Genomic DNA, 27634 nt, shown 5'->3' on the forward strand with positions numbered 1-27634 from the left:
TTACATTGATAACATTGATACTTTATTCAAACATCTTAAAATTTATACTTTACTTTTTTTTTCTTTTTCAGGTAAACATAATTTTGGCACAGAAATACTTCTTAAGGTATGTTAACTATCAAATATAATTTAAAATACAACAAACTAAACTCGCCGCGGTCTGAACTCCACCCAAGCGCCATTCTCCGTCCGCAAATCAATCGCCTTCTTGGTCAACAGTATCGGATCATCGGTCTTCTCCGTCCGTTCCAGGCTGAACCCTTTCAGCAAATAATACACCGCCATCTTAACCTCCATCAGTGCCAAACGGGATCCAATGCAGTTTCTTGGCCCGGCCCCAAACGGCATAAAAGTCCCGGGAACGATCTTCGCGCGGTTCTCCTCACTGAAACGCTCCGGATCGAACTGCTCCGGGTTCGGGAAGTATTTCGGGTCGTTGTGGATAGCCACGATCGGAATGTAGATGGATCGACCTTTTTCAATGTGTACCTTTAAACCGGCGCCGTCGTCCAACAAGTAATCCCGGGTCGTGTACCGATCCGTATCAATAGTCGGAGGCCACTTGCGAAGAGTTTCCGACACAACCATGTCCAAGTACTTCATGTTAATCAATGTTTCGTAGTTGAGCGATTTCCCTGCAAGGCCTTCTTCCGTTTCCGTTATTTCTTCGTACAATCGCTGCTGAATATCCGGGTTGAGCGTCAGTTCGTAAGTCAAAAACGTCAAACAGGACGACACGGTGTCCAGTCCGGCTATGAAGAAAATAAAACACTGCGATAACAACTCACTTTCCGTCCAGACCCTGGAGTGCGCAGACTTTCCGAACTGGGATTCTTCAACCGTTGCAAATCCTGTAGTTTTCGTGCCCTGATCGTCATTAGTGTGCTTCAGAGTACCCTTACGAACCTCCATCAGAATTTGAATCATGTCGTTCCGCACGATCCCGTGAACCTCACGTTGTTTCATGTTGTCCTTAATGATTCCCTTGAAGTAATTCGACAGATCTGCAGATGCAAAGTCTACGTTCAACTTTCGCATTAACCAAGGCACTGCTTGGAACAGCAAAAACTTTACAATGATTATCACCGATTGGAAATCGAGCAACTCCTTCCCCTTGACGTAGAACTCTGTTTCGGGATCACGCAGCGAGTCCACCTTGATTCCGAAAGCAACGGTCGCGATCACATCATTACAAAACCTTGAAAACACTTCCTTTAGTTCGTACTCCAGTCGCTTGCCTGCGCTCGCTTCCGATCGAAAGTGCTCCACCATGGATTGGCTGCACTCGGAAATCAGATCAAACATGTGCCGTATCTTGCTACCGGTAAAGGCCGGGCTCAACGTGGATCGCATATCCTTCCACTTCTGGCCCCGGAACGCCACGATCGAGTTCGCGAATAGACCCTCCACTTGTTGTTCGTGTTCGTTGCGATCTTCAGCTGACGGGAGCGAACGGTCCATGAAGTGGTCGAAGTCTTTCACGCAGATCTGTTTGATCACTTCTGGATCGCGCAGCATGAAAATTGGTTTCATTAACTCGTAGAATCCGATAACCCTGGAAGCGATTTGAGAGGTTAGAATAGGGTTGCAGAATAATTCGATTCGCCGGCAACTAACTTGGACTCGGGGAAAGTGTTGTACATATCGTAGATGTGGGTGCGGGCATCTTTGGTTCGGAATATGGTTGCGCCGATGTTGCCCACGAGGAAGCTCGGCTTCAGGCACGGAATCGGTTTGGAGAAGAAGTATTGATACTTCTGACTGACATAGTGATAAATCAGAAGAATTATGAAGCCAATGGCGACACTTGAGAAGAGGTCCACTTCCATGTCCACTCGAGTATCGTTTACTAACAGCTCGGAACTAACTATAGCGCTTCGATGGCTTACAATTTATTTATATGCGAACAAATAATCTCCAGACAGTGATAAGATAAGCATGTGTCTTCAATAATGATGAAATATTCTTAGTTGTATGTGCAAATAGTTATTATCTTAAGAGTCTGTGGAATTCCTCGGCTTCAGCTCGACCCAGACTCCTTTCTCCGGATGCAAGGCGAATGAATCGCGGGCAATCCGTACCGGTATTTGCGTTTTCTCCGTTTTAACCAACTCAAACTCCTTCAACAGATAATATACGATGCACTTCACTTCCATCAGAGCCAACCGTGATCCGATACAGTTCCGAGGTCCAACACCGAACGGTATGTAAGCGCCCGTATTTATCTGCGCACGATTCGTTTCGTTGAATCGCTCCGGATCGAATCGATCTGGATCCTCGTAGTATCGCGGATCACGATGAATGCAATACGATGGTATCATTACCGCTTGTCCTTTTTCGATCACAAACCGCGTTCCTCGTCCGTCGTCGTAGAGGTAGTCTTTGTTGCAATACCGATCGGAGATTACTCCCGGAGGCCACTTTCGCAGCGCTTCCGACACGACCATATCCATGTATTCCATCTGCTGCAAAACTTCGTAATTGAGTGGCTTTCCATTGAGTGATTTATCCGTTTCCGCCACTTCTTCGAAAAGACGCTTCTGAATATCTGGATTGATCGTGAGCTTAGGAAGGTCATGCAGGTGGATACGGTGTCGAACCCAGCCAGGAAGAATAAAAAACACTGAGCGATCAACTCGTTTTCTGTCCACACTCTCGAGTGCGTCGATTTTCCCACTTGAGACTCCTCCACCGTCGCAAAACCCGCATCTTTGGTATCTTTCTCTTCCTTCTGGTGTTTCAGGGTGCCTTTTCGAACATCCATCAGAATCTGGATCATGTCATTCCGCAAGATGCCGTGTACTTCACGTTGCTTCATGTTATCCACGATCATTTGTTTGAAAAATAGGACTGATTTACCATTCAAAATGTCCGTTTTTAGCCAACGCATCAGCCAGGGTGTAAACCGAAGCAATAGAAACTTAGCGAACGTCACCAAAGATTTAAAATCCAGCATCTCCTTTCCCTTCACGTAGAACTCATTCTCCGGCTCGCGCAGGGAGTCCACCTTGATGCCGAATGCCACCGTCGCGATAACGTCGGTTCCAAACTTCGAGAACGTCTCCTTCATCTCGAACTCCAAGGACCGCCCTGCGGTTCCTTCCGCCCGGAAGAACTCCACCATCGACTTCCCGCACTCGGCTACCAACTCGAACATGTGTCGCATCTTGCTACCGGTGAACGCCGGGCTCAGTGTCGCTCGCATGTCGCGCCACTTTTGCCCACGCAGCGCGAATAGTGAATTCGCAAATAGGGTGTCCGGGTCCAAGTTCTCGTCTTTGCTGGCTTCGTGCGCTGGAGTCAGCGGTGAATGATCCGAAAAGTGATCGAAGTCTTTTACGGCCAGCTTCTTGATCATCTCCGGGTCACGCAACAGGTACAGTGGCGCCGTCAGGTCGTAGAAACCCATCACCCTGAGAAATATGGAGAAAGTTGGTTTTAGTGCGGACATTTGGAGATTAGACAGTCGCAAGAACTTACGAGGCATTCGGAAAGGTGTCGTACAGCTTCTTGAAGTGCGTCGCCATGTCCACCGTGCGCATTATGGTCGGCCCGCTGCTTCCCACCAGAAAGGTTGGCTTGACGCATGGCACCGGCTTTGTGAGGAAGTATTCGTACTTTTTGGCAATATAGTGGTAGAGGAGGATAACTACGGCAAGGAGGGCCGCAGCCGAGAACAAGTCCACTTGCAGCATTGCGATGGGTGGAACTGAGACCTGGTCACGCGGGTGTGGTACACAACAAATCGAGATTAGATATGTCTGTGCAGCCGTGTGGTCACAGTTTCGTACAGATAAGATAATTAAAATAAGCGATACAAAGCGGGGTTCATGGTTTTTCGATTCGTGGTAGACATCAACATTGGCGGCGTGTGATAAAGAATAAGTATTATCCTATTATATTAATGTAGTAAATCTGTCGGCGATAAGACTTCTCCTTCTTCTTTTTTCAATGATTCTACATTCCAATTGGAGATTGTACTGCTTCTTAACTCTATTCTCTATTATAATTAATCTATTAGCATTACCACAGTTTTTGATTTAATGCTTTTCTATGCTTAAATAAGTCGAGATTATTTCCCACCGGAAAACATATAACATTAGACCGAGAATCGAGCTCGCCATCTTTAGATTGGAAATCCTCGTCTTTGCACGCAAGGGTAACTGGAGATCCCCAGCGATAAGATTTAGGCAAAATGAATTCCACAACAGATTTTGCGTTTTAAATCAGTGACCCTAAGAGTGATAATATTCATGAAAATATTGATTACACCCAGGTTTTTTTTTACGCGGTTGGAATTCATTAATTTCTCGGTTAACCTAAACTTTTACAGCTTTTGAAATACCCCCTGAATTTTCTTTGATTTTTTGTGAATTTTTTCGTGGGGTTAACTCATTGTTTCATTGACGCTGAAGGTCTTAAACGACTAAAACCAAACCGTGTAAAAAAAAAACCTGGGTGTACATGAGACAATCGATACATTGTCAAATCTGTTGTAATTATGGTGAAAAGATTGTTCAGAACGGATTAGGATTCTGAGAAGTTATTTATCTTAAAAGTGTTCAAAGATACTCAAGGCATTAGAAGTATCCCCATTCCCCAGTAATCAACTCCCTTAAAGAATGTTGTTGATGTAGGCCGAAAAAATGTGTAATCAGTGTATTTTCGTTAGATTACTTTTGCTTCGATTCGCTGCGATATTTTTTTCATTGTGTCGAAAGGATGCGTGGAGATGACGAGGATAGATGAGGATGAATAATAAACATCAGAGATTTTCCTATTTATTTTTTAGTCATATCAGTCGAGTCAAGCAGTTCGTTCATATCGTAGTTGCGGAGCGGTGGAGCTTCGATCTTCACGGAAAAGGCTTTTTTTTTGGCGGAATAGATGTCCCCATGTCCCCCGGTATTACCGAAAAGTACCATTTCGGGGAGTAGGGACAGTGTGGCGCGAGTCGCGAGGTACATATCTGCGTAAACACTGTCAACTGATCCTGATTGTTCAGGGGAAAGTTCGCCACCAGTTCCAGACCCGCCATTATATCAACAAACTCAAATCGCTTCGCAAAAGACTGCTCATGTGCGGCGGAACGATTCATTTTACCGTAAGTCCTTCCGGAATTCGGGAGGGATTCTTTCGCAAATTCTGGTAGGTTTCTTTCGCGAATTCTAGAGAGGTTCTTTTGGAAATTCTTTGACGGATTATTTCGGGAATTCTGGAGATTCCTTCGGAAATATAGGAGAGATTTCTTCTGCAATGGGGTGCCAATGGAATGTATGGGAAAAAAATTGTCATCGAATTAAAAAAAAAACGACATTGCTCATATGTTTCATTACCCCAAAATATGACCCCATGCAAAATTTGAGCTTAATCGGACATGATTTAGGGGTGCCTAAACAGTTTTGAAATTTTTACCCATGAAAATTTTTTCAAGGGGGGAACAAAGGAAAAGTCGAAAATCGAATTTTTGTTTTTGATGCCAAATGACTTAAAATGCAAAAAACGTCGAGATCTGAAGTCATTTAAAAAAAATTGAAAAAAAATCGATTTTTTTCTCTTAGGGATCTTAGGATCTCTTTTTGGGATTTTTTTTCAGATGATGAAATTTTTTTTCGTCGAATTTTAACACCGGTTTTCCCATTATCAGTATTTATTTGAACTTTAGAAATGAAAGCAGTCACACTGTTTATTATTATTTTTCATAAAATGGAAGATATCCTGTTTGTGTATTCTACAGTAAGTTAAGGAACTTCGAAAAATGTATAAAAGTTCAAAAAAATCTGAGCTCATTTAGAAGAACCATGTAATTTGTTGAATAAAACCAAAGACTAATTAAGACGTTCATGTCCTATACAACTGCCCAGTTTTTTTGCGCTCATGCAGTACTAGCAAAGAAATTATCATACCCCCATCTGAAATCACCTTGCTCTATAAAAAAAAAACTAAGCAACTATTACTTCATCATAGTTGCCAAGGCGATTTGGTAAATGATTGGAAAGTCAAAACATAAAGCACCGTTAAAAATAGGATTGGTTTTAAAAAATGGCTTTCTTGGTACTTAAAACTGAATAACTTATTTATTATTTCAGAGTACAAAGGAGGAAACGAATCAGTAATCATATAATTATTACCAGACGACGAAAATAAAAGCATTTTGGATTGAGTGCTCGCTGCAAGTTTATTCTAAAAGGAGTCTATTCTGCCCAGTCGTTGAAAATCCACAAATTTTCGTTCATAACTATTGATGAAGATTTGGCATGAAATGCCTCTTTTTCTCTGGATAGGTAAGGATAGATATCAGACTTTTCCCAATCCAATCAATGATAACTGTGAAACTGAGTCTTGTATTTTTTTTCGAGTGTTGACCAGTTGTAGTCTTAATAGACTGTTATCAAGGCTGGGCTCTCCATGTGATACACAATAGTAGCAGACGATCCAAGCTATGTTGCTCGCTAGGTCACTGCGGGCGGGTGTTGTATTGTGATTATTCCGATGTATTTCCCTTCCCACAGTCAGCTTCTACAGTCAGTCAGTCATAAACCGAACAAATAATGGAAGCTCAGCACATACATAGATGTCTTGTAATTGAAGTTTTTTCTAAGACAGACTATGCCATTCCTCTTTTAAATATAATACGATGGACTATTTTATTTCAAAGTACTGCTATTTTAATATTGTCGGGCCGCCACCAAACCGGACCGCGCGATTGAGCACTCGCGCTGCGACGCGAGTCGCGACAATTTGAAATATTTCATTAGTAGCGCGCATCATGCACGCATGGATGTACTATCATGCGCACTAATCAGAAATGATTTGCGACGTCTGATAACTGCAGATATTTCTTTTTATTGAAAACAAATTTTCGATTTTCTACTATACACGGAATATACCATCCAAATATTTGGTAAAAACTAGAGAGCGAGCATTATTTTACATGAGAAATAAACATTAACTCTTTCCTATTAATAGTTGTAATATTGTTCCGACAGAATTGTTTAGTAAATTCATTTGATACTACAGAATATTTTATATTGAATTTTCTACAAGCAAAACAAACAAACTATTTTGATTCAAACAATTAGTCGTCGTTGCCATCGACTACCACTGGTGCAAATTCATCGCAAGGTAGATCAAAAATGGGGGAATCACTAAAATGTCAAACTTGGGTACCGAGGGACCAAATGCAGTACTAGAAGTGGTCCCTCGAAAGAGCTCTACAGTGACGTCTTAGTCTTCGATAAAACAGTATGCCAATAAAACAACTCCTTTTTTTACATTACTCATGTAATTTCTTGAATTACTTTTCAAACTCCTTTACTTATTTATTTTACTACTCAGGATTATCTATTTAACTTAAGATCGATACACAAAGGTTTTTTTACGACGATCTTTTTAAACGTAAATCAAAACCGCAAGTGAAAAAATCGTGTTATTTCAAAAATCCGATAAAAAAATTTCGTTAAAAAATGTTTCGCAATGACATGAATCGTGTTTCTACATTATCAGTTTTCTTGACCTTTACACGTTGTGCTTTGAATTCATGCGGTACTTTCTCCGTAAATCTGATCTCAAAAGTTTTCAAAGTTACAAAAAATTCAAAATTTGGATAGCAAGATTTTGAGCACCCCTAAATCATGTCCGATGCAGCTCATGATTTTGAGCACCCCTAAATCATGTCCGGTGGAGCTCAAAAAAAAATCTCATAGTGAGAAAAAAAAGTTTTGATTAATTTTAAGCAACCTTAAATCATGTCCGATTTAACTCAAATTTTGCATAGGGGGATATTTTGGCTAGAGGAGTGCGCCGGTCCGATATTCGTCGGCGGCGGCGTTTGTCAGAATTTTGGTCGGCGGCGGCGGCGTTTTCGGCGTCACGCCGAAAGCCATTTTAGCCAGCGGCAGCGTGAATCGGCGTGGCGATTTTTTACGATCTTCAAGGGATTTTTTTTTGTGATATTTTCAAGACATTTAAAAAAAAATCTTTTGAATTTCGCATCCAGAAAAATCTATAAGTTTTACTAAATTTGGAAAATATTTTTAAGAAATTTTTAAAATTACCTTTAGAAGCTCTTCCCAAATAAAATTGTTTGAAATTTCAGCAGAAAAATCGTCGCAATTTACATGAGAAACTTCAGAATTTTCACAAAAAAAAGTTATTAACAGGAAAAACTTCGGAGGTTTACGAAAAGTTCCTGTTGAGTTTCTGTTGAGTATTCTTCGAAATTTGCACAGAATATTCATGATAATTGCAGGAGAGTGCGGCTGGTAGAATGAGTGTTTTATCGTTAGCTTTCTCAGTCTAGAATACAGTAAATTTTAACCCTCTCTTTCCCACGACTTTTTTTCAAAGATTTCAATAGGAAGGAATCATCTATGGAAAAAATGCTAGAACAAAAGTTATTTGGCATAGCTAAAATTAGTGAAAAACGAAAAAAAAAGTTGTTGATTGTAAATTAATAGTTTCACTATTTTTCCTCAAAATTGATTATATTTGCAGTCTAATGAAATAACAAAGTTGTGCCAAATACTGCTTTTTGTTGTTGAAATAATTCGATGAATGTTGGAAGGTGCAAAATTTGATGGAGCTCTATACAGCTACCATGGGAAGGAAAGGGTTGAAGAATTTTTGCGGAAGACTCTAAGGAGTTTTCAAAAAAAATATCTGGAATGTTCACGAGAAATTGTCTATAAGTTTTACGGAAACTTCTTTAGAATTTCCGCGAAGGATTGTTCAAAATGTCTCAACGAAAGATTGTTCGAAATTCGTTCTACAGTAGACGTCCGATAACTGAAAGTCATTTAACTGCAATGCTTTTAACTGCATTTCGATGGTTACATCAGTTTTGGAGCTATCGGACAGCTGAGCTTCAAAACGATGCCATAGTCGATGATAGCTGCATAGAGTTAAACAATCAGGTGCACTCTATTCTGACGTCGTCTGACAGTTGTTTGCTGTCTAGAATGCGTCGCAGTTATCGAACGCCATTCGCTAACTGAAACGAAAACATGTTGCAGTTATTGAACGACCAGTGTATTGTCAATAAGAAATTCTTGGGAAATTCTATTGGCCGAAAGCGACATACGGCCAAACTGGTAATTTGGCCGAAAAAGTCGTTTGCCCTAACATGTCGTTTGGCCGAATGGGTCATCAGCCCAAAAATGCTGTTTGGCCGAAATAGTCGTTTGACAGAATGGAACATTTGTCCGAAAATATCGTTTAGGCCAATAGGTAATACGCCCAAATGTCAATAACTGAACGGGTAATTGATTCCAAAATATCCAGGCCTATTCTCGAACGACCGTTGAAATTTCGTAACCTCTCTACTTTTTAAGTCGATACTGGCCTTTAAGCCAAAAGCCATCTAACCAAATCTTATTAAGCCGAATTGAACGTTTATCCGAAACTGTTATTAGGTCAAAATGGTTTGACCATAAATGTTGATAGTTTGACGACATTCAGCCGAACTGGTAATTTGGCCGAAAAAAATCGTATAACCGAATAGATCATTTGACCGAAAATGCCGTTTGGTAGAAATGGTAAGTTTGCCCGAAAGTCGAAAAATTTTCATCATCTGAAAAAAAATCAAGTCATAAAAATGTTCTAAGAGAAAAAATCGATTTTTTTCAATTTTTTTTTTGGGTTGACTTTAGATCTCGAGCTCAAATTTAGCATGGAATCATATTTTGGGGTAATGAAACTTGTGAGCAATGTCGTCTTTTGAAATTCTAAAATGTCATTTTCATTGGCAGCCTATTCTACAATTCTGGAGGGATTCCTTCTGGATTAATGGAGAAATTCCTTCGGGAATTCTTGGGGTTTTTTATCTTGAGTTCTGCAGGGATTCCTTCTTCAATGTTATCGGGATTTCTTCGAGAGTCCTGAAAATATTCCTTCGAGAATCCTGCAGAGATTCGTTCGGGAATCAGGGAGAAAATCCAGCGGGAAGGTTTCCGAGAAAAATTCGATCCAGAATCAAGGAGGAATTGCAACTGGAATGTGGAAAGAATTCCTTCGAAAATCCTGGTAGGATTCCTTCATGAATTCTGCAGGGATTCCATTGGGAATCTTGAAGGGATTCATTTGAGAACATTGGAGGGATTCCTTTGAGAATTCGGAATGCTCTTTCGGGAATCCTGGAAGGATTTCTTTGGGAGCTCTGAAGGGATTTCTTTGGGAATTCTGGAGGGATTTTTCGGGAATTCTGGAGAGATACCTTCTTGAGTTTTGCAAGGATTTCTTCGGGAGTCCTGGGAAGATTCCTTCGGAACTTGAATCCTTCTTTAGCACTGCAGGTTTTTTTTCGAGGGTCCTGAAAGGATTCTTTCAGAAACCCTGAATGGATGTAGAATTTCTCTACGGAATACTGGAAGGATTCCTTCAGAAATCCTGTTAAGTTTCCTTCAGAAACCCTAAAGGGATTCTCTCCGATACCCTGAATGAATTCCTCCGGGAATTTCGGACAGAATCTTGAAGGTATTTCTTTTGAAGTCATGGAGGAATTCTTTCAGGATGCTAGGAGGGATTCCTTCGGCAGTTCTGAAGAGATTCCTACGGAAATCCTGGACCATTCCTGGAGGGATTCCTCTGGGAATCCCGGAGGAACCCCTTTGGCAGTCCTGTGGGAATTTCTTCGGGAATTGTGGAGGAATTCCTTCTTCAGTTCAGCAAAAAATCATTCAGAAATTTTGGAGAGAATCTTTCGGAAATTTTGGAGAATCATTCGAGAGTCCTGAAGGGATATCTTTGGGAACCCTGGAGTGATTTGAGTAGCATTCCTTCAGGCAATCTGAAGGAATTCCTTAGGGGATCTTGAAGGGATTCATTTGGGAAGTTAAGCAAGATTACTTCGGGAATTCGGAATGGACTCTCTCAGGAATCCTGAAGGGACTTATTCGTACAAGTTTGGAGGGATTCCATCTTGAGTTCTGCAGCGATTTCTTTGGGAGTACTGACGGGATTTGTTCGGGAATTCTGGAGAGATTTCTTGGGTTCTGCACTGATTTTTTCGAGAATCGTAGAAGGACTCCTTTGGGAATTCTGGAAGAATTCCTTCTTGAGTTCTGAGAGATTCTTTCGGGAATTCTTGAGGGATTTTTATCTTGAGTTCTGCGTTGATTTTTTCGGAAATCGTGGAAGGACTCCTTCGGAAATTTTGAAGGGATCCTTCGGGAATTCGAGACGGAATTCTTGAGCTCGGCATTAATGTCTTTGGGTGTCCTCTTGTTTCTTTCGATAATTCTGAAGGGATTCCTTCTTGAGTTCTGCAGTGATTTCTTCGGAAGCCCTGGAGGGCAGATCGACTACGAGTAAAACGATGGCAACAAAACTGTGATCTACACCGAGCAGAAGAACCTGGAAAGTCTGTACGCCATCAACGAGCTAGGCCTGATGGAAAGTACCCAGGTCGTAGTGAAGCAGATTTTAAGCATCCCCGCTACGAAATTGACGGAAAACCTACGCCTGTGGACATAGCAGGCCTTTCGCAGAATAATACACAAGGCTTACTTGGTTCACACCTAGCAAAACAGCCGTCCCAAATCCGAAGATCTACACAAAGAGCAGAAAAACTCACCTTTAATTCTTTAAAAACACTTCATGGTCATTATTCTTTATTTATGATTTTTAGTAGATTAGAGTAGAGTAATTGAATAGTAGTAGATTGATTAAATGAATGCTCGATTCACTGATTGAATGAGTGATTAGGTAATTGAATATTTGAGGGAGTTTGAGGGAGTAATTAAGCATTGCATGACTAGACGGTTGAGTAAATGCGTGATTCATTGGAATATGTTACCTCGTTTAGATCATCATGTTTGAAAGCAATTCAATGATTAATTGATTTAAGGACCAAGATTTAGTGTTTGAGTAATTCAAAATTGAATGATGTAGAGATTGAGTGATTGATCAATTGAGTGTTTAATTGAGTTTGCATGGAGGAAAAGAATATGTATATCATATGCAATGGGCCTTATTACGGAATCCATATCCACTTCCCCCTTCACTCCACTTAATGATCACTTTACATTTGTTGCCCTATTATCGTTTCCACATAAAGTGATGTGCACTGTGTGGAGCGAAACTGAAAATATTCATCGTAAAGTGACGTTCATATCACGAAGTATGGAATCGGTAATATCGCTTCGTGACAAACCTTCATATTTTTTGTTACTTATGTAGAATCCGTAGTAAGGTTTTGCCCACTTCACTATGTTTTAACTGTGAAGTGGAATCTGTAATCAAGCCCAATGTTATCCTCCAAAGGATTTGTTATTTAATATTCGCATCCTAATTGGTCCGGGCGAAAGGAAAAAAGATTTATCTGGGGAGCACTTCTAGCTCCGTCTTTCCATTCGATTTCAAACAGACTACAGACATTTCAAGGAAAATTCTTGGGCCCGAAATGTTTCGAATTTTTATTTTCATTTTCATATATTATGGATCTTGGATTTCCTAATAAGTTTGTGGAAATCTTTTGAATTTCAACCATTTATTTCTGAATGTAATTGGATCGTAAAGTGCACATGTTTAACGGCATTCATTTCAGTACCCATTCAATCTTTCCACTGTTAAGGGGGCTCTGACTACGCTCTGGACACACTGAAGAACAGAACAATCCTGCCTACCAGGGATGTCAAAAATCAATTTTTGAAAAAATCGAGGTTGCAACACTCACACGCGATCTCACTTTTAAATTCTCAATTGATAAAAGCGAGTAACGATCGTTTGAAAATCGTATCTTGATTAGAAGCATTTATCGTTACTTTTCTAACTCTTTTTCCCTTCCTACCACGAAACCATTAGACCAGATTAAAGATTTAGCGGGCCTGTTGGCATCATTAAGCTGATGTTAGTAAGGTTTACACTTGAATGACGACAATTCTGTGTTTATGATCGTTTGAGTTCAAAATTCATCGCCGGTGACAACTCGCCAACTGTTCTCATCTGCAAAGTTCTCACTTGAAAATTGCAATCATTATCGTCTGAGAATGATTCAGCTCAACACTGCTGCCTACACTAATAAGCAACACTGATATACCGCTTGATAATTCAATAAGTGACACTTTGAATTGGCTTATATTTTGAAATTATTTCCAATTGAAACTCACACAATTCCTCTGACGCCGTCGCCGCGACCAACTTCACTGAGTGACTGAGATCGACCGTTTATTTTTGATCTTTGCAAACCCGAGCCGTGGAGAGGTCGCATTCTATTTTGCTTCATCAATTATTCATATGATCCGAATTTAAAAATTGTCGCCCAACTTCCAGCAGCGCTATATCCCCATCTGACGAATAACGTCAAGTTTTAATTCGGTGTTTAGTGTTAGCGGGCTGTGCATACTCTATAGTTAATATTTTTATCACCATTTGACTATACTACTGGTTGATTAAAAGCAGAACAATTTTCGATCGACATTTGGGATGCTCATTTGCCGCACTGCTAATCCCAACCACAGAAATTGACTGGTGGTCGCCGTTAATTGATTGATTGAGAAGATTGTGAGATTATTTGTGGCTTAGTAAGTAAATAGGGGCCTGGTAAGGGTATCATAATGAACATTTATGATACCCTATATAAAATAGACTAGACATACGAGTAGATGGAGACGCATAGTGCGATAATTTCTTATGGCTAAGCTTTTTGGTGTAGCTCACCTGGTAGTTTTTTTTCCATCCGGCTCAGCAAATTTGTAAATTTGGTGATTCATAAATTAAATAAATTCAATAAATCCACGAAAATCAAATTATGAATTTATAAATTGACGGAATAACGAGTTATAGAATAAATTTAATTACGATTTTGAAAAATAAATTCAATAATCAAGGAATTTATTAAATAACGAACTATCGAATTAACGTATCAAGGAATAAGGGAATTACCAAATTATTATATTAGTAGGGTCCTAGAAAAAAAAGAAGAAGAAGAATTTTATTCATTGATGTTCTCCCACAACCAATTACACGAATCGTCGAAAATTGCACAAATTGTGTCTTTCTTCACGACAGTTTTTCACTTGTCTGACATTCTTAGTTGGCCTTCATTGCAATGTTCTTCGAAGTCCTGTTTTCCTTCGTAGGGTAACTGCTCCTTTCGTTTATAACCTGTACCCATATCAGTAACACTCAAAAACGAATATTGGAGCACAAGGGTCCGCGACGTTAGGCACAGATTGAAAAATCCATTGAAATTTTCGCCAAAAATCATGCACATAAATGGAACGCACAGCCAACGAAATCCTTAGCTGCTTTTTTAAAGTCATTAAGAAGTACGCTGACCTGAAGACAATTATTTTTTGATTGGATAATTGTAGTTCGTAAAATAAGAACTGGAACTGAAACACATTATCCTGCTGATAAACAGTAATGAAATTGTCGGTCCAGGGCCGAAAACCTCATTAATAAAGATATTAATAATAATAAGTAATGAAATTCAGGGCGAGCACATACTGTTTATGTACTTCAAATCAGGACATACGTTTATGACTGCTGACTCTTTCCATGCGGTGGTTGAATAAAAAATGCGCCATGAACGTGTCGTCAGTTTTGAAAACTTCAAGTCTGTGGTTGGCAATGCGCAGTTGACGTACTTGATATGCAAGCAACTGACTTCTTCAAAGCTAAACTCGCCATTTCGCAGTACACGATAAACCAGTGCAAGCACGGCTGGACGGAAAGTGGCGTTTGAAAAAAGCCGTTATGACAACATCAACAACGAAGACCTTACAGTTATTTTCCAAGAAGCAATTTAAGTTGGGTGTAAAAAGTTTGTTCTCTATTGAGACAAATGTACGTTGGCAAAATGCTTCTCAAGGAAAAACAAGGAAAAGAAAATTGCTCTCCTGAAAATGGTTCTACCTATTGTTGCCGAAGAGGAAAAATCGTTTTTCGTTGATTTTCAGACGAAGCAAGAAGCTTCTGATTAATCTTTGTACTTGTTTCTTATTTTAAATAAATATTATCGCCAGAACTTGTCTGAATAATTATGAGTTTTATTAGGCAAAAAATTGGGTTTGTTAAATGGTTCCTTTTTATTACTTTTTTACGGGCCTTGGATATTTTAAGTATTTCACAGTTTCATATCGCCTTCTCCTAAGAGAAGCATTATACGTGGAGAGGTTTTAGACAATATAATACCTACCCTCCTCCTTCATGGGCAATCGTCCATATGAATTCTGAAAGTTGGGAAAGGACCGCACAGTGGTGCGTTTGACGGAAATCGTGAACTTTATTTTCACTACTTTAGGGTGTTATGTTTTTGCATCGTTTTCTTCAGGAATAAATTTTACAAAAATATGGCGCATGGAATGAGGCTTGAAAGGATTGCCGTAATCTGAAAAAGCGGCGTATACGCCATTTTCCAAAAATGGTGGTAACGAGTACTACTCATCGAGCTCTTAAACAGAAAAATAGAAAACATGCATGTTGTAAAATGGCTGTTACGTTATTTTTTCAGATTACGACAGAGGAGGCTTCCGAGCTGCTTGAAAGGAGCCTTCCGAGCCTCTTGAAAGGAGGCTTCCGAGACTCTTGAAAGGAGGCTTCCGAGCCTCTTGAAAGGAGGCTTCCGAGCCTCTTGAAAGGAGGCTTCCGAGCCTCTTGAAAGGAGGCTTCCGAGCCTCTTGAAAGGAGGCTTCCGAGCCTCTTGAAAGGAGGCTTCCGAGCCTCTTGAAAGGAGGCTTCCGAGCCTCTTGAAAGGAGGCTTCTGAGCCTCTTGAAAGGAGGCTTCTGAGCCTGCCTCTTGAAAGGAGGCTTCCGAGCCTCTTGAAAGGAGGCTTCCGAGCCTCTTGAAAGGAGGCTTCCGAGCCTCTTGAAAGGAGGCTTCTGAGCCTCTTGAAAGGAGGCTTCTGAGCCTCTTGAAAGGAGGCTTCTGAGCCTCTTGAAAGGAGGCTTCTGAGCCTCTTGAAAGGAGGCTTCCAGGCCTCTTGAAAGGAGGCTTCTGAGGCCTCTTGAAAGGAGGCTCTGAGCCTCTTGAAAGGAGGCTTCTGAGCCTCTTGAAAGGAGGCTTCCGAGCCTCTTGAAAGGAGGCTTCCGAGCCTCTTGAAAGGAGGCTTCTGAGCCTCTTGAAAGGAGGCTTCCGAGCCTCTTGAAAGGAGGCTTCTGAGCCTCTTGAAAGGAGGCTCTGAGCCTCTTGAAAGGAGGCTTCTGAGCCTCTTGAAAGGAGGCTTTGAGCCTCTTGAAAGGAGGCTTCCGAGCCTCTTGAAAGGAGGCTTCCTGAGCCTCTTGAAAGGAGGCTTCTGAGCCTCTTGGAAGGAGGCCTGAGCCTCTTGGAAGGAGGCCTGAGCCTCTTGGAAGGAGGCTTCTGAGCCTCTTGGAAGGAGGCTTCCTGAGCCTCGTGGAAGGTGGCGTCCGAGCCTCTTGGAAGGAGGCTTCCGAGCCTCTTGGAAGGAGGCTTCCGAGCCTCTTGGAAGGCGGCTTCCGAGACTCTTGGAAGGAGGCTTCCCAGCCTCTTGGAAGGAGGCTTCCTGAGCCTCTTGAAAGGAGGCTCTGAGCCTCTTGAATGGAGGCTTCCGAGCCTCTTGAATGGAGGCTTCCGAGCCTCTTGAAAGGAGGCTTCCGAGCCTCTTGAAAGGAGGCTTCCGAGCTTCTTGAAAGGAGGCTTCCGATCCTCTTGAACGGAGGCTTCCGAGCCTCTTGAAAGGAGGCTTCCGAGTCTCTTGAAAGGAGGCTTCCGAGCCTCTTGAAAGGAGGCTTCCGAGCCTCTTGGAAGGAAGTTTCCGAGCCTCTTGGAAGGAAGCTTCCGAGCCTCTTGGAAGGAAGCTTCCGAGCCTCTTGGAAGGAAGCTTCCGAGCCTCTTGGAAGGAAGCTTCCGAGCCTCACAATTTGATCTGCGATTCAGTTTTATTTGGCTCTATAGAAACTTCTTTCTTGAGGGAGACGATGAAGTATTCTGAAAAGGAAATGTAACCTCAGAGCCAACGTTTTTTTTCTTTTTCTTTTTTATTTTCCACATGCCAAATCTTGTTTCATTACCTTGATTAGTTCTCGAGTTATCCAGAAATATCTGTTAATTTATACGGAAATCCTCCCTACCAGAGGGGCACGTATCTTGAACCACCACAGAAACAGTTCTTGCCTTCAAAAACCTCTGAATGTCAAATTTGGTTCCATTAGTTCTCGGGTTATGCAGAAATTTGTGTTTTATTTGTATGAGGGAGAGATCTCGAACCATCATAAAAACTTTCCCCAGCCCCCAAAATCGCGTACAAATTTTCACATCGATTGGTCGAGTAGTTTGTATTTTTGATAGACATCTGAGAGTGGTTTAGGATCGTTAGGAGGAAAGCCGTTTGGCCGAATAGTTGAAATTTAATTCCTTATTCAGTGAAAAGAGAAGTAAGATGTTTAAATTGAGTACAGAGTAGTGAGAAGTGATTTCCGCAAAATGGAAGTGAGTACTGAGTTATGAGAAGTGTACAGCAACAAGTGAGAAGTTAGTGGTAGGATGTGAGAAATAAGCAATAAGATGGAGACCATGGAGACATCGAGATGAGGAACAAAAAAATCTTGGAAGCTGTTCTTAGGAACCATCAACCATTAGGCAACCCAGTAAATATTGTCTAATTTGAAACAATAATGTGATTCCATGTGTTGATATCCAGTCATAGAGTCAATGCAATGTATGTATGTATGTATGTAGTTAGCCACCATCCTGGCTGGAGTCTTGCTCTGCATGCGGTTCCACTTGACAGTAAGGTCAAATTTCAATATCATTTAGAATTCAACATATTGCTGTATGAAGGGCCAAAAATGGGGGTGGTGGACCTGTAAGCAGAGACACTTACACGAAACCCACGGGAAAATGAGAATCTCCTTCCAGCAAAATGATCCAACAAAAAGAATAATGAAATTTGCAATACTTGTGAAGCTTTCCACGGGATGGTTTGTTTGAAGAAGGGCGCGTCAACTGGTTAACAACTGTTGGAGAAAAAAGTAATAGACGCGAACGAATAATACTTTCCTTCCTTGACTCCGATTGGCTACCACTTCATTGTCCAGTTGTAACTTCATTGATGCCCTGATGCAGCCTCCCAACCCCATTTCATATATTTACAGTCAAATCAGTAATATTGTAAGGGAAATTTTGACAAGTGTAGAGAATATATGAAATATTGTTCTGGTAGATAATCCTGGAAAGCTTCTGTCCTCCAATACAATACTGAAACATCAAATTCATTGTAAATTTAGGTTATAAATAACTACTTCCTCTATAAGCATTACATAATACGGTGGTGTTTCGCCCGATGAATACCACTATCACTGGACCTTGGGTCTGATCTGAAAAAATATCTCTGATGTCATAAAAAGTCGTTAATCCATTGAAAATAAAAATGATTCAAGATATGTATATACAATGTATAATATAGCATATGTATAATAACTCAAATGAAATATATGCATGATAATAAGCAATGTGATGAGTATAAAATAATGATAATACATTTTTACTATATAATGTATTCAATAGCTTTGCGAGCAAAATATAATATGGCCATTAGAATGAGTTTGATTGTTGGTCCTATGTTTGATTTTACAATAAAATATATTTCATGAAAAAATAAAAACTATATAAATGTTAAAGTGTTAAAAATCATTTGATGAAGCAAAATAAATATGTATATGATGCAATGTTATTATTTGTTTTTCCTTCATCCTTTTTATGTCAGAAATGTATTAGGAAGCTAGAAATGATTCAATCGAGGTAATATGGTCGGAGTTATGCTAAATTTCATTAAGCGCTGATGAAAAGCAACAAAAGTTTTCATGTAGTGATTCTTATTGATCACAAATGTTTCTCAACTCAGTAATAGCCTATATTCAGATTACAAGCATTTACAAGGTATTTAGCGTGATAAATCTCATCTATATGATAAAAATGAAATGGTCTGTGTCTAGTATTCAAATGACGGTAGTGAAATACAAATGGCTTTTCACATCAATTACAAAACACAGATCGTTGTCAGAATGTGCGGACATATGAAATATGAAGTATAATTAATACAATGAATATTATAAAAATAAAGGCTTATTTTATATCTCTATTGACTAAATAATTTAAAAAACAAAAATACATTATATGAATATTATAGAGATTATAGATATAATGAAAACAGTGAATACAATGAAAATAATAAATATAATAAGTATAATCAATACAATTATTATAATGTTCGGTATGTCGATAGATTAATGCGAAGAAACAACATCCACATAACATCAAATATTCACTTGTCATAAGACGAGTCTGCACAATCCCACTGAACTCCACCACTCAACTGCATCTCGACAGATACACATCTCGACCCCAACAGTAAGGCCATCTTCAGTGTCTCGTACCTACGACGACTCGAGAGAGTCGAGTCAAGTACGAGACACGGCCCCACCGCTGAGGTCGAAACACGCAACCGCCAAGACACAACTAAGTGGTGGAACTCAATGGGAATGTACAAACTCGTCCTATGATAAGTGAAGACATTCCACTAAAAAGCTCAAAATAATTTTCTTAATTAAATATTCGAAATATTGAGCTGAAAGAATATAGACTCATTGGAAGTGTAATGAATATTATTACTATAGTGTGAATGAAACGTGTAGTTATATTAATGTCAATCATATCTACACTGGGATCGACGAGTTTGATTGTCGGCATGACTCATGATGTTCACTCATCGTCTCATCGTCTCATCGTCTCATCGTCTAGACGCATGTGCTAGAAAGTGTGGGTTCGATTCCCGCCCCGGTAAGGAGGAAAATTTTCGTGATCGAAAAATTCTCCACTGGTCCACTGGGTGTTATGCGTCCTGTCCGTTGTCTCATGCTAGGTGTTAAGTGTGCAGTCTTTACGACCTCTGGTCGAAGACGGTGTTCCTGTCTTTTAAATATAATAATATGTAATATGACTGCTGCAAACTCTTCATTATAGGTTACTCAAACTGTTTAATGTAGAATAATGTGAAGTGAATGTTCTCAAAACTAATATGAAAATAATGTAAAACATTAAGACAATCTGATTCACGTTATACGATTCGCAATATGATATCAAAAAGACAATCGAGTAAGGAAGTATATCTATAGTAGAAAAATATAAGAATAATAGTTGTTAAAATAATAAGTTGTTAAGATGAGTATGTGAGCGTTAACTGTATATCTAAGATGGGAAACAAATAAGGAACAAAAATAAAGAATATAATGAATATAATGAAGATTATGAATCCCTCAGTTTCAAATATTATAATATATGATATTACTAAATATGAATATGTCTTAAAATATAATAAGTGAAATTATAGAGATTACTAATAACCCTGGCAGCGGTCCAATTTCTGAAATAAGATTGTTGTCAAAACAAGAGATTTCATGAAGCTTGTTGAAACAAATTATAGCAGTAAACATAACATAATAGCCTGCTGGAAATGCCGCCGTTTACTTATATGAAAACGTATGGCTGAATTTGAATATAATTATAAAAATATGTATATACAATTGAAAATTTATGAAAATATTTAGAACTGTATAAAATTGCAATTGAGTATATAACAAAAAAGAAAATTGCATGTTGATATTCAAAATTATGTTTATATGACAGAACTATTTCTTTGACGCGCATACACCGGCCACACCATTTGCCCTAACCATGTACTGCTATTTGTCAACCGGAACATGGTTATTATAGTGATTTTTCACAAATAAACTCAAGCACATCCTTAGCATATTTATTCGTTTAAATTGATATGCTTTACATAAAATAGTGGAACAGAAGATGTACTCACCTTTCTGTGTGCTATAAAGACACTTACCTCCCATTGACATGAATTGTCTTACTGCTTACACTGCCTACATCTTAGAGTTTCATCTCCCAGGACATACCACTTCATGTCCTTTGAAAGTTGTCCGATCTTTGGTGCGTCCGAATGCCAGTCTCCTGCGCAATATTGACGTCAGATTTCTTGATTGGTTTGAACTTCGAATATCCTGGGTTTGAACACTTCAGCAGGCATGAAAAAGCTTCATCCCTAACTCCATGGAAAGCCGACTGTAGCTCCCGTCCATCTTCCATTATTATTTTTTTATTTAAGTTTTATCGTGTTGAGAGGTTTTTTTGTTTTTTTTTGACAGCGTTAAAAAAATGCGTCCGAGTCATAGAGTCAATGCAATGTCAGCATAAAAAAATAGAAAGAAAACCAATTATATGTGAACTGCAAGAATTGTGGCAACTTGTCTAACGTTGACTCGTTAACTAATAAGAAGACTTGCTATATTAGTTTTTATTTGTAAGTTGAATTAGATGAGTTAGACAAATAAAACAAATCAGACAAAACAATCAATTTATAAAATAATACAATTAGGTTATATCAAAATTAATTATATTCTATTGACTCATTAGGGGGATTTCTTTATCGCTTCATAATCACAACAGGCTCAAACTTCTTCTCCTTCCGGTCTGGCCTATAGATTGGTCAGACAATTAGACCAAATAATTAGTATTTGTTTTACAATGATTCGGAAAAAACATATTCCAAGCCAATGATTTCCAAAAGTTTTATTATTTTTATTGAAAATTTCTCTCCCAAATTTAGTCACTCATTGTGGGCATTTTCAGATTTCGTCGCAAGTCAAGAGCGAGCGTAATGAAAAAGAAATAAAAAACAATACATTTAAAAAAGTTCTATTTAAACAAAGATGTTTGTTTCTACAGTTATGAAATTTTATATGCATCCATTTTTTTCATATAAGTAGCTGACGCTTGCTCACATGCATCGATCCCATCACTGTTTTCTGGGCTTGAACTCAAGCCAAACGCCTTTCTCCGCCTGCAAAGCAAAGAAGTTTTTCGCCATTTTCAATGGAATTTGCGTTTTCTCGCTAGCTTCGATGCTAAAATCCTTCAGCAAATTATAGACAATCACTTTCACTTCCATCAGCGCCAACCGAGACCCGATACAGTTCCGAGGGCCTGCGCCAAACGGCAGATAAGCGGCAGCATCGATTTTCGAGCGATTTTCCTCGCTGAACCGCTCCGGGTCAAACTTTTCCGGATTTTCGTAATACTTGGGGTCGTTGTGGATAGCGATCGTTGGAATCCACATCGTTTGGCCCTTCTCGATGGGGAAGCGTAGTCCGTTCCCATCGTCGTACATGTAATTCTTGACGCAGAACCGATCCGAAATTAATGCAGGAGGCCACTTACGAAGAGCTTCGGACACGACCATATCCATGTATTCCATCTTCTGTAGCACCTCGTAAGTTAGCGGTTTGCCGTTCAATGACTCTTCCGTTTCTATCACTTCATCGTAGAGGCGTTGTTGAACATCGGGATTGAGCATAAGCTCGTATGTGAGGAATGTCATGCAGGTAGAAACTGTGTCGAAACCTGCCAGAAAGAACAGGAAACATTGCGAAATCAATTCGTTCTCTGTCCACACTCTGTTGATTGTCGATTTTCCAACGTTTGACTCTTCTACCGTGGCAAATCCGGCATCTTTCGTGTCTTGTTCGTCTTTCTGATGCCTCAACGAACCTTTTCGAACCTCCATAAGCATCTGGATCATATCATTCCGGAATATCCCATGGGCGTCCCTCTGTTTCATATTATCTACGATCATTCTTTTAAAGTAATCAGTCAAAGAAGAATCCACAAAATCCACTCCGATCTTCTGTGCCAAGGCAGGAAAAGCTCGTAACAGCAAGAACTTCACCAACACAAACAGCGACTGGAAGTTCAACATTGCCTTACCCTTCATGAAGAACTCGTTTTCACGATCACGCAGCGAGTCTACCTTGATCCCGAAAGCAACCGTTGCTATCACATCATTTCCAAACCTCGAGAAGGTATCCTTCATTTCGTACTCCAACACCTTCCCGGCTGCAGCTTCGGACTTGAAAAATTCCCCCATCGACTTCGCACAATCCGCCACCAAATCAAACATATGTCGCATCTTGCTTCCGGTGAACGCCGGACTCAACGTCGCCCGCATATCCCTCCACTTTTGCCCACGGAGTGCGAACAGCGAGTTCCCGAACAAACTTTCCCCCCCGACCTCGTCGTCCGGTTTACTATTCGTCATCGTCGGTGTGTGATCCATGAAGTAGTCAAAGTCCTTGACCGTGATCTGCTTGATCACTTCCGGATCGCGCATCATATAAATCGGCTTCATCAGGTCGTAGAAACCGACAATCCTGCGAAAATGAACTCTCTATGAACAACGATCGATTACTACGCGCACCTTCGAACTTACTTGTAATCCTCGAACGCATCGTACAGCAGCTTCACGTGCGAGGACACATCCCGCCGGCGGAACATCATCGGACCGGTACTGCCGAGCAAAAACGTCGGCTTCAAGACCGGAATCGGTTTCGCCAGGAAGTATTCGTATTTCTTCGACGCGTAGTGATAAAGCAGTAGAATGATGGCGCCGACGGCCACCGCCACGTACAGGTCCACCTCCACCATTATTGTCGTGTTGACTCAGCGACGGTTCAACAGTGACTGTCGAGGAGGTTGCACGTTCCGGTTGATGTTAGCTCAACGAGCAGACAATAATTACGGATAAGAGTCTGTAAGTAGTCTGTGATTCCCAAACCAGTTTGCATGGTGGCTCCATTCGCACCATAAAAAAATAATGGATGCTTTTTGCCTTGTCTTAGGTTAGCTATCACTTGATTTTTTTTTTGTTCAATAAAAGATAACAGCCTGATTATATTTGTGCACTGCTCTGTTAATATAATCAGAGGTAGCGGCAGTTCGCATCTTTTAGATTAAAACTAATCTTGAATATCCATCCAATGATTAGATTGCGCACCATTCACTGAAGCAAACACTTGAAATCGCTTGACAAAGGCGGCGCTGATAGAGTAGGTGATGTGTATTTAACTGAACTGTGTAGCATATATGCAGATTACAGCGGTACAGACCCCGTGCGATATTGGCAACACGTTCATTAAATACTTCATACACTTATTTGTGACACTGGACACACTGTCACGCTTTTTACGTAAATTTTGAATTGTAAGCATTTTCGTAAAAAAAATGACTTAAATAAGATGTCTAAATAGCAAAACCAACGTGAATTTAACGTGGTTTTCAAAAAAATTCAATGAGAATAAATATTAAAACATGTTGTTGCCAAAAACGAATGGGGTCTGTATTTAGCAATTTCAGTTTTATTCTAATCATTATTTGTACTTACACAATTCCACTTAGTCTCACCGTTGACGCGGTCAGCTACCAACTGATGAAGACTATTCGTTGATTGTTGCTCATTTCCAAAATTCGCTATTTTTGGATTGGATCATATGGTGTGCGTTGAAACGAAATATTATAAGAACATGTCACTACCATAGAGCGATTCCAAGCAACAGCATCAAAATTTAAGAAAATTTTTAATTCATGATTTTCTATTGAGTTGAAACTTTGCACAGTTTTTCAATTTCATCTAAATCGTCATTTTTCGATATCAAATCTTCATATTGAGTCACGACTAACTTTTCAAAAGGGTGTATGTGAAAATGGTTCAAAAATATTTAAAAAGCTGCACAGCAAAAACGGAATGTTCGATTGTTATGATTTTTTCAGCAAAGTTAGACAACAAAATGGTGATTCTTAAGAAAATGTGCACAGTAAAAAAAATTTTTTTTGCCTTTAAAAATATCATTTTTGTCACAAAAGCTCAAATATCTCAAAGCCCTATCTTTTTTCGAACGTAATTTTTTAGGGAAAACGGTCCATTATATTAGCTATCTACCATAAAAATTTGGTGATGGTAAACTAATAAACAAAAAGTTATGACATTTCAAACATTTCACAATTTTCACATATAGTAAACAAAAAAATTTCCATTTATTTTTTTTTTCAAGAATCGCAGTTTGATGCTGATTTTATTGTTAAGGGCCTTGCGTGAGTTAAACAAGTTGTTTGTATGATATTCCATATTTATGTATTCATCGATATTATGTATATTATATGTATAAATATTATATGTATAAATAAATAAAAATGAATTAATATTATCCTAAGTATTAAATTAAATGTGGCAGTTACACAATGTTGTTATAGAAACTCTAAGAGTTTTGGGTTTGAATTTTGGTATGGGTTATGATATCATGAAAACAGTTTATTAATACTTATTTTTTATTTATTTTTATTCAAATTTTTAAAATATCGAACACTTTTGAATTATTATCAGCACAGTTTGAGTATAGTTTTGCTTTAATTTTATTTTCCGACAATGGAATGAAACAGTGAAATTTTTGGGTTCCTTGGATCGTTTTCGCGTTATTAAATTGCTCGCTGAGCTCTGAAGCCTTTATTTCGTACTCTTCAGTAGTAGTAAAACAAAATGATAATTTGGTTAAATCTTTTTCTTTTCTACGATTTGCCCAATCAAAAGTTCTTTCGCAGTTTTAATTGGATGCTCACGTTCTTTGGCTAAACTTGCTCTTGTGGCCATGCGCTTTATTGTTCCTCCAATAGCATCACAAGGACCTTTGCCATGTGATGTAGCAAAAAATGCCATTCTGCATCAATTCCGTACATTGATTTAAATTGACATAGGCTCGAAAATTCTTACGATTTTTGTACTGCGACGCTGCTCCATCAGACATGAAATATATCTTTTGACTTCTTTATGCTTATCAACGCGTAAAAAGTTAATCATTTTTTCAATGAACAAGTTTACGGATACTGAATCGTGTCTTAAATCTTCGGAAATTATAATAAAACTTAAGTGTTCAATTTGCGTACTTCCATTAAAATAAAAAACGAATGGATGAATTGTAGCTTGTTGTACGTTCCAGTGATGGGACTGCACTTCATCTTGCAATACAAAGCTGTAATTTTCAGAAAAATCACAAATGACTAAAAATTCACCATTTTGTAATGTATTTTTCGTATTTTTTAAAAGCTGGATTGTTCTGTTTTAATGAAATCGTGAGGGATTAAACTTTCTAATTTCAAGCAAAAATATGACACAAACTCATCTACAGGTTTTACAATAGTTTCTATGTCACACCTATCCGTGGTCACCCATTGCTCAAATGATAACTGATCAATATATTTTTCTTCAAACTCAGCGAATAAAGTATTTTCCAATGATGAAGAATCTGGACAATCCGAACAAGATCGTAGATAGCAATTTGATGTTGTATTTTCACACAAAAGACTACCAGTTAACATTTTAATATCCTTTGTTAAATTGATTCTTTTCAAACTATGTAAAATAAGATTAATATTCTCATGGGTTGTGCACACACACACATTATGTGTTCCTGAATTGGAAAGAAGCTTACATTGCCTTGGCCGAAGGCTTGCAAATGAGGAAAACCTATTTTAATATTATCGTGAATTTCCTTGAAGCGTGTGTACGCTTCTTTCAAAGTCGTCATCATTAATCGTTTTTGGATTGCTTGACGCTTTCCATCTTTTTTACTGATACATAATCTTTTTGACCAGGCATAGCTCGACTTACTTCATCATCTTCAAAATATTGAACTACTATTTCTTTTGTCTCATCTGTTAATGCAGTACTAGACCTAGTATTTTTGGTTGAAAGACAGTTATTCTTCAATTGATTTGCCTCTTTTACTGTATTTCTATTGGTTTTGAACTCATCAATGGCATCCTGAATAGACCACGAACTTGGCAGCATCGACAAAATCAATAATTTTTCTTTCCTTGTCGTGGCTGCATTCGAGAACCTTTCCTTCATATTTATAATTACCTCATCGTAGTCTGTATTTTCCACATCATCAGGTCCTAATTTGAAGAGGTTTCTTCGTACAGCTTCGTTTATTTCACGGTATTTTTTCTCCGGGTAATAAACGTAGTCCATCTTACTCCATTTAATCGGATGCCCTCGTTAAAGCGTTCGATGTTGACGTTTTGGATACACTCATCTTCCGATTGATTTGTTGAAACAGATTTCGCTGATGGTACGGTGGCAAGGCTCTCAGCACTTAATACTTCTGGTAATTCCTCAGTTGTTGTCGATACATCTGGCAATTCCTCAGTTGCTGTCGTTTTCGAACTTCCTGCGCTCTGCTCAACCGATGATATACAGATTGCTCTTTTGTCAACGTTTAGACGGCAGGACGTGCAAATGCGTAAATTTGTATTCAATGTGGACATTGGAGCATAACCAGTCGCTTTCAGTTTAGCTATGGTGCTTTCGGTGAGATTTCGTAACTCTTTTGAACACTTTTTTCCATCAAACGGCCTACAACAGTTGAGAAAGCGGCTACTCATGTTGTTCGTAATATTTCAATAAACAAAATCACTTTTAAGTTTTTACTGACTAGTTTGGTGTCATTTGCTTGACTGAAGAAAAAAATTACTATAAGATCTTTAACAACCTTAGTAGTAGTAATTGTTTTGCTTTTTCGTGAGCATTGTCATGGTATGTACCTATCATGCATTTGTTGTTGTTGAAGATACCCGTTTCCTCCCGATCATAAAGTCTATTCTCTAAGAGGTATATTTTTTGCAGGTAAACTATAGACGTACACGTGTATATAAATCTCGCTTAACTTTTCAAAAGGACCTAAGTAACATTTTTTTCATGAATTAATTTGAATACTGCAATCAATAGCTTTCATGTTGTTCTGTTGATTGCGCTATTCAAATTAAATCATGAAAAAAATG

General features: G+C 39.0%; 4 protein-coding genes and 1 pseudogene across 8 annotated transcripts in view; 1 reads left to right on the forward strand and 4 right to left on the reverse strand.

The window, feature by feature from the left end:
* LOC134226555 (cytochrome P450 9e2-like) lies at positions 1-1980 on the reverse strand. Its single transcript, XM_062707401.1, has 2 exons — positions 1618-1980; positions 1-1555 (listed from the first exon to the last, which is right to left on the reverse strand). Exons 1-2 carry the CDS (start codon positions 1827-1829, stop codon positions 145-147), a joined length of 1623 nt encoding a protein of 540 aa, XP_062563385.1. The 5' UTR covers positions 1830-1980; the 3' UTR covers positions 1-144.
* Positions 1-13124, reverse strand: part of LOC134226556 (probable cytochrome P450 9f2) — a 52673-nt gene extending 39549 nt beyond the window's left edge. The window contains exon 1 of the mRNA XM_062707403.1: positions 13107-13124. The gene's annotated coding sequence lies outside the window, so the exon portion shown is untranslated. The remainder of the gene's footprint in view (positions 1-13106) is intronic.
* Positions 1-27634, forward strand: part of LOC134226558 (sodium-dependent transporter bedraggled-like) — an 822794-nt gene that overhangs the window by 671507 nt on the left and 123653 nt on the right. The gene's annotated exons all lie outside the window — the stretch shown is intronic.
* Positions 1844-27634, reverse strand: part of LOC134226553 (probable cytochrome P450 9f2) — a 26890-nt pseudogene continuing 1099 nt past the window's right edge.
* Positions 21649-23536, reverse strand: LOC134226554 (probable cytochrome P450 9f2). The gene is made up of 2 exons (XM_062707400.1): positions 23235-23536; positions 21649-23175 (listed from the first exon to the last, which is right to left on the reverse strand). The coding sequence occupies exons 1-2, from the start codon at positions 23447-23449 to the stop codon at positions 21765-21767; spliced, it is 1626 nt and encodes a 541-aa protein (XP_062563384.1). The 5' UTR covers positions 23450-23536; the 3' UTR covers positions 21649-21764.

Source organism: Armigeres subalbatus, chromosome 3, assembly GCF_024139115.2.
Source record: "Armigeres subalbatus isolate Guangzhou_Male chromosome 3, GZ_Asu_2, whole genome shotgun sequence".
Classification (NCBI taxonomy): domain Eukaryota; kingdom Metazoa; phylum Arthropoda; class Insecta; order Diptera; family Culicidae; genus Armigeres; species Armigeres subalbatus.

Coding starts and splice junctions, on each gene's coding strand:
- LOC134226555 (XM_062707401.1), bottom strand. CDS start 1,829: ATGGAAGTGGACCTCTTCTCAAGTGTCGCCATTGGCTTCATAATTCTT. Junction 1,556..1,617: donor AACACTTTCCCCGAGTCCAA/GTTAGTTGCCGG, acceptor AATCGCTTCCAG/GGTTATCGGATTCTACGAGT.
- LOC134226554 (XM_062707400.1), bottom strand. CDS start 23,449: ATGGTGGAGGTGGACCTGTACGTGGCGGTGGCCGTCGGCGCCATCATT. Junction 23,176..23,234: donor GATGCGTTCGAGGATTACAA/GTAAGTTCGAAG, acceptor TCATTTTCGCAG/GATTGTCGGTTTCTACGACC.